General features: G+C 40.7%; 1 protein-coding gene across 1 annotated transcript; it reads left to right on the forward strand.

The window, feature by feature from the left end:
- Window positions 1-5,086: 5,086 nt before the first annotated feature.
- Window positions 5,087-6,611, forward strand: LOC127781899 (60S acidic ribosomal protein P1). The gene is made up of 5 exons (XM_052308964.1): window positions 5,087-5,183; window positions 5,288-5,385; window positions 5,495-5,618; window positions 6,158-6,243; window positions 6,343-6,611. Exons 2-5 carry the CDS (start codon window positions 5,317-5,319, stop codon window positions 6,394-6,396), a joined length of 333 nt encoding a protein of 110 aa, XP_052164924.1. The 5' UTR covers window positions 5,087-5,183; window positions 5,288-5,316; the 3' UTR covers window positions 6,397-6,611.
- Window positions 6,612-7,329: the final 718 nt, after the last annotated feature.

The following is a 7,329-nucleotide window of genomic DNA, read 5'->3' on the forward strand; positions in this document are numbered from 1 at the left end:
CGCCACTTCCACCTGCTCCTCTTCTCTCCTCTCCTCTCCTCTCTCGCCTGCCTTTTTTTTTTTTGCCGGGAAACCCTGCAGCGTTCCGGAATTTCCCTTGTCAGTGGTTTTCTCTTCTCTCTTTTTTTTCATTTCTTTTTTTTTTTGTTGATTTTCAATGTTGTGAATGAGATTGGTGATGATTTTTTTTACTAAGATGTGTCACATCCAGTACCAAATTCGTTTTTATTGGGACAGAGGGAGTACTTGTAGTTGTTATGGTTATATTACGGTATATTTCTTTTAGCTTTTTGCGTGTGGAATGTTTTGACTGTCGAAAACAGCATGTAAAATTTATCGGAGGGAGTATATTAGTGTTGTGGTGTGTTCCCTCGGGTGGAAATATTTGTCGTTTTCGGACCAACAAAATGGTTTGTGCGTGGAAACGACGAGATAAAACTGGTTGGAGGGAGTGTTGTTATAGTTGTAATCTTAATCTCAGCTCTGATTGGTTAGTCACAGCGAATAAAGCCGAAGCCACGTGAACAAAGCAAACAAAAGTGATCTATGAGAGAAGCTTATATATCTGTAATGGTTTAAAAGACGAGGCTGAAAAATAGACTAAAGAAAATATAGAATGAACTCTTCAGTTAGTTTTCGGAGTTTATAATTTTGTTGTGCGCGACAAGCTACGAGTAGATGATGAGAGCGGAATTTCGTCAACATATAATAGTATCTCTAAAAATGTGTCTAGTTTATTTTTCTTATTGCTTCCTTTTTTTTTTCTCTTCCTTTGATCAGCTGCCATGATGTTTTGTTGGGTTTGCACTCCGAAGAAATGGAGGTGAGTTGTTTTGATATGGTGACTTGGTGGTGCTCAACCCATGAAATCAAGACCTTGTCTATAAGGATGCAGAAATCTAATGGTGACTGTCTCCACCCACTTTCTTGAGTTTTTCTTACTTCTATTTCTAAAACAAGTTGATTTCTTGATTCCTTTTCTGTTCAATCTACTAAAGGGGTCTTGACCTATATTTGTATGAGAAGATTAATCATGACGAGCATGTAGAGATAGGGTGCGCGCGTGATGGATCGATGTAACAATGCAAATGGCTAGATGATATCTTCACGATGAACGCAACGTGGCAATGTAACATTGAGTCAACACGCCAAGACAAAAAGGCATCGGGGCACGAGAACGATGGGCCCACCGCACCTGGAAGCTCTCGGGCCAACAACACCTAGAAACTCTCACCCTATGTGTATCTCAAATTGAAAAATAATTATGTTCCCCATCATGCTTTTCTGTTCTCCCTGATAAATAAAGAGCTTTTGTTTTTTCATCCATCTTAGAAAAGTGGTGGCATTAGAGTTAGACACCGCTTTATAATTTTACCATAAGTTAGAGAGTAGATAAAAGTCGTGTTTTGATATGTGTACCAAAGTCATAAGATATGCCATGTTGCTAAAAGTTTTTATTAGCATTTTCCTACCAACCAGCCATTAACCTATAAAAAATATTACCAGTACTAGATAAGTAGAAATTAGGTTGGATCATCGTCCATAACAAGCCGACACAAAGCCTAAAAACGAGAGCGCCTACTACACTGCACAGTTAAAATGAACCATTTTGACCAATCTTAATTTTTACAACCTTAGGAGGCTACCGCTTCCATCGGTTGCCCATTTTGCCTAATAAGCCAAAATGGCTTATTAGAAAATAAAAACTAATTTATAAGTAAAACTTTTATAGATTTGTTCGTAGTGACTTAAAAGCCAACGTTAACAAAAATTACGTTAAAAGCATCTCAAAATCAACTTCAAAATCAAGTTCAAAAATTTAAATTTTGGCTTACTCTTTGGCTGTTTAGGTCAAAAGATGGGGCTGTGCTTCAAGTGGAGTTCAACAAAAAAAAAAAAGGAGTGCTGGACTGTGATGCAAAAGCAGGAGATTAGAAGGGGTCACCTGTGATATAGAGAGAAGAAAATAAAAGGGAAAGAGGAAGGTTCTTGTTGCATACTTGCAATGGCTGGTTGGTCATTTGGTACGGCCACCGGGCTTGGACTATGGCTGCTATATGAGCAAGGCCCATGACGAACACAGGAGAAGAATAGAAGAGGAGATCCACTCCTACGAATGCATGGACCTGGCTCCCCATGCACCGCAGGCTTTGCACACGTCAGCACCGCTCGTCGTCTTCCCCGGCTCACGTGGACCCGGTCCATCCGGTGGCACGGTGCGTGCATGCATCATCGGTGCATGCACCGAAGAGGGTGCGAAATTTGCAGGGAGAAAACGAGTTCTTTTTCTTAATTTTCTTGTGATGATTGAAACATTGAAGAAGGTTAGCACGGATGGTTTTTGAGATTTTATCTATACTTCAAGTATTCAATTAAACAAAATCGAATTTTTAGAAGGGATTTGATGTCATTGTTTGTAAGGCGAAGAGGTGGTCCGCAAAAAAAATAAATGATCTACTTAATTTAAAAATTGAAAATTTTAGAAGGAATTCGAATTTCATTGTTTGTGAGGCGAGTAGGTGGTCAGAGAAAAAAAATCGTTTTTTTTTGCGGGGCAATGAACATTGAACGAGAAGAACACGGATGATTTTTGAACTTTTTATCTACTTAATTAATTAGTTGGTTAGTTAGAAATCGATTTCTTAACAAGGAATTTGAATTCCATGGTTTTGCTTTTCGACGTTGGTGTATGTCTTCGGCTGGGGAGGCAGGGTGGAGACCAAAGCTGGCGTTTTTATTCGTACATGCTACTGGTGTTCTGTTACACCATCCCTCCTTCCTCTTGCTACGTCTCTCTCTCGTCTCGTGTTTGTGTTCTTGAATCTTGATATAAATGGATACAGATAGAAGTACTACTCGATGCAAATATGTAGCAGGACGAGGCAGCAAAAAAGCATGGGAATATCCACGCCAACACCTGCTTGATCCGGTGAAGGAAAAAGCTGCTTGTCTGGCTTGGTGTACACTGGCACAGTATAGTACTCCTACAGTCCTACAGAAAGTCAGAAACACAAATGTGGACTCTTTTAGATCGAAGGAAAATCAAATGAAAAAACAAAGGATTGAGGTGGTGTTTGGTTGGAGGGACTAAAGTGGGGCTAAACTTTAGTCCCTCTCACAAAAACATAAGTTCCTACCATAGAGACTTATACTTTTGTGAGAGGGACTAAATTTAGTCCCTAGTTCCCAAACACCCCCTTAGTGCAGCATCATGTGGATACATGATTCAATCATAGGAGAAAAATCCTCTAGTTTTCTTTGCGTAACTGTATGGTTGTGTTTGGATCTCCTGAAGACGAAGATAAAGATTAAGTGTTTCACGCAAAACGAGGTAGTAATAACATGTGATTAATTGAGTTTTAATTATTACAAACTTGAAAGATGGATTAATCTTATATTTTAGAACAACTTTCATATAGAAAGTTTTCGCACGAAATGCCCTATTTAGCAGTTTGAAAAGCATGTCACTTTTATCCAAAAGTTTATCCAGTTTTTGTTGGAGAAAAGAATAATGTCTATGTCGAACTCGGTGAAGATAGAGAAGGTTTAGAAAATACATGGTTGAACCCAACAATTGTACATAGTTCCTCCACCCATTCAACGAATTGGCCTTCATCTTTTGGCTCGTAAAATCAGCCCATTTGCCTTCTCTTATTTGATGACTCTACTGCGGACAAGATTCTTCTAACATATTATTGCCCCTGATATGATCACTAATATGTGGAGGTCATCGTCAACCGTCCACATGACTCTTTAAGTAAATTAAGTAAAAGGATCTCAATCTCTCAGGTGTTGTCTCTTCCCTTTGATTGCTTGAGTACCTTGGTGGCTATTTGTGTCTTTTGACTTGAAGAATGGGAGCGTTCGTCTCGTTTGCCGTGAGTCCACAAAACTATGAGCTTCCTCTAATTCAAACCCGCGTGTTTCTAATCCTCTTCGTCTCATAGCCTGCAACGCAAGAGAGTCTTGATGGTTTATTTCTTTTACCACATCATGTGACGCTTACGATGTTAGTTTATTATAGATATAATGCACAATTTGTTACTCTATTAGTTAACATGCAAAGTTTTGTAGCAGTAGCCTCCTATCATATCTTGAAAGTTTTTTTTCCTGTCCCATGTAATTTTACAGTCATTTATTTTGCACGAAAAATCTTACCGTATCCTTATGTTTTTGGTACACTCTTGTGTTTCCAAGGAGCGTTGACTATTCGGCTTGAATAAAGGTGTGTTTGGTTGGGTGGATGGAGCATGGATAGGAGATGGCCACCCGAGTTTTTGTGGTGTTTGGTTGAAGGGCAGGGTGGATGGGGCAGCCTAGAATAGGGAATATTCCCTTAATATGCTGGATGAGTGCATCCGGCCGATTTGGCTGGATGAATCCATCCAGTTTTGGACTGGGTGATGTGTCCTATTCTGATTAAGTGTGGTTGGTTTGATTTCCTGTTAAGCAAGCTCCAAATGATTTTTTTCTCCTAAACCGTTTGTCTAATTTATGATTTAATTACACCATTATATTTGTTATAATTAAATCTTTAAAACAAGATTTCGGATGATTATATTTTGATAAAAAAATATATATGATAAATGAGTCCCACTAACTTTTAGCTTTTCGCATCTATGCTATATCCCTCCAACCAAACAAGAAATTGGATCGCCATATCCATACAAACCAAACAGAAAATTGGATCGCCGTATCCAATAAAGTATGGATGGCCATATCCTATCCATACATGACCGTGAATCAAACACATTATAATAGGCCTCCACTCACGAATCTGATCATGGGCTTGTGCCTGCCAGCCTATGCATCATTACTTAATGGGCCTGGACCCTTAAATGGGCCAAGTTCATCACGCAAACAAGATGTGGCCCGTATCGGAGATTCCCTCAACGAAAAGGGCCCATCTCCCCCGGGCTGCTCGGACGATGGCCCACATACTCACGGCCCACCGTATCCTATCGTGCCCTATCCAAACACGCGCAAACACCGCACGTGCCTGACCCAAACTCCGCAAACGGGCCGGATCCGAACCAGACGAGGCCCACGATCCGGCCCAAGAGGAGAAACCCTAGCGAGGAAGAGAGCGCCTCCTACCCGCTATAAATTACCAGCCACGCCGCCTCCTCCCAAACCCTAGAAGCCTCCTGCGCCTCCGCCGCCGCCGCCTTCTTCGTCTGCTGGTACGCCGCCCTCCGCCGCCGCCGCCTCCGCATCCAATCTGCGTTGTTCTTCCGCCGATTTCGATTGCCTCACCTTTCGTTTTGTTTCTTGATTGATCTCGCAGAGTTCGTAGATCAGCTCGAGCTCGCCGCCATGTCGTCCAGCGAGGTCGCCTGCACGCTCGCCGCCCTCATCCTCCACGACGATGGCATCCCCATCACCGTGCGTTACTACACCTTCACCCCTATTTTGATTTTGCTTTTCTTGGCTTGGGGTGGATTTGGTTTGTGAGATTGATTATTTATTTTGTTGGTGATTTGGTGACGAGCAGTCTGAGAAGATCGCCACCCTGGTGAAGGCGGCCAACATCAAGGTCGAGGCCTACTGGCCCGGTCTCTTCGCCAAGCTCCTCGAGCACCGCAGCGTCGATGACCTCATCCTCTCCGTCGGATCTGGTAAAACCTCCCCGCCCCTTGTCCCCTGCCTCCTTGCTATGCCACTGCGTGATTGTCGATGTAGATTTGATTGAACCTAGTTTATCTCATGAGGGAAATTACCATAGATTTATATAGGGTTTGTCATGAAGATGTAATCCTATTAGTTGGTTGCTTCGGTCAACCTTTGTGCAATTTAGTAATTGTAGTTGTACATCTGTTATCTCATAAACATTGCGATTGCCATCGGAATTATATAGTTTGGTGTAGATTATTACAACTTAGTTACTAGTTATGCCGTGGAATTGTCTTGATCATGTGTTCTATTCTAATCGTGTCAATGTTGTTTGGAAGTTAAAAGCTGTTTTGAGCTGTTGTCATGTTTCATCTTTGCCATATTTAACTAGGAAACTTGAGCATGTCAATTCTGTTAATATTATGTTGTGTATGAGTTCTGGTTCTAGGATTACTTGTTTCGTTCTGTTAATAAATCGTTATATACATGTTTGTGATCTTAAAACAAATATTGTATTTACTTTGTGCATCGATTATGGTTGTAGGTGGTGGTGCTGCTCCAGTTGCTGCTGCTGCTGCCCCTGCTGCTGGCGGTGGTGCTGCTGCTGCCCCAGCTGCCGAGGAGAAGAAGGTGAGCTATACATACAATTTGCTTGTTATTTTTGTCATGACACATGTATGTTTTGTTTTGTTTTGTAACTTACAAATGTCTTGGTTTTCCTCTTATCAGGAGGAGGCGAAGGAGGAGAGCGACGATGACATGGGTTTCAGCTTGTTCGACTAAGCAGTCCACAGATGTTAGCCAGTCCGCCTATGCTTTGCAAGACTATCTTATGTTGTGTCTTTTAGGTTCACTTAAAGTACTCTCAAGTTTTGAGTTTTGATATGGTGTTATCGAGAATCTGTGTCTGGGATGAGAACCTCAAACCTCCTTGGATGGTCCTATTAGAATGAAACCGTTCTACATTCTTATATCTAGCTCTTTTATTCTGTGGTCTACTTGTCGAGATATCTTCGTTTATTTTGTCTTTGCTGTTTAATATTTTGATATGCAATGTGTTCCCTTTGAAATATTGCTACTAATTGCTCGGCTCACATATCTCAATGCGCTTAAGTACAGTCTATTTTAACTTCAAATCGACACGAATGCGCAGCGGTAAAATAAATTCACATTCGTGAAATCTCTCTACCGTACTGATCATCCTTGCCTTTTATTGTCCGTATCGCTTACGAGAGCAACCAGCGGTGGAAACAACGATTTCTTTCGCACTAACAAAATTCAGTAAATTCTATCTACTTTTGCAATTTGTTTCTTGGTTAGAGTTGCAGATTTGGAAAGTTCATTGCTGAAAGTAATTCTCATCTCTATTTTCTGAACAACTTCAAAACTTTTCCACTATCAAATACATAATCCAAATCCAAATGCAAGCGTATGAATAACTTTCTTCGACAAGTAGTGTTAAAACTAACATGATCCGTCTGTGCTAAACTCGAACAAAATTTTTGAAACCGCTGCCTGAATTTTTAAAACAAATAAACCGCTGCAGCATTTCCAGCAATCAGAAAACAAATATATTGATTCAACAAAAGGAAATCAACGGAGTGTTCCCAAAAATCAGATATGCAAGAAATTGTCATATTTGTCAGTCATATTTGTCCTGAAGCATGGAAAAGGAATTACTATTGACATGGAAAAGGAATTAATTTACAGTGTCAT

The sequence above is a fragment of the Oryza glaberrima genome, chromosome 8 (genome assembly GCF_000147395.1).
Source record: "Oryza glaberrima chromosome 8, OglaRS2, whole genome shotgun sequence".
In the NCBI taxonomy this organism is placed as follows: Eukaryota; Viridiplantae; Streptophyta; class Magnoliopsida; order Poales; family Poaceae; genus Oryza; species Oryza glaberrima.

Coding starts and splice junctions, on each gene's coding strand:
- LOC127781899 (XM_052308964.1), top strand. CDS start 5,317: ATGTCGTCCAGCGAGGTCGCCTGCACGCTCGCCGCCCTCATCCTCCAC. Junction 5,619..6,157: donor CATCCTCTCCGTCGGATCTG/GTAAAACCTCCC, acceptor TTATGGTTGTAG/GTGGTGGTGCTGCTCCAGTT. Junction 6,244..6,342: donor CAGCTGCCGAGGAGAAGAAG/GTGAGCTATACA, acceptor TCCTCTTATCAG/GAGGAGGCGAAGGAGGAGAG.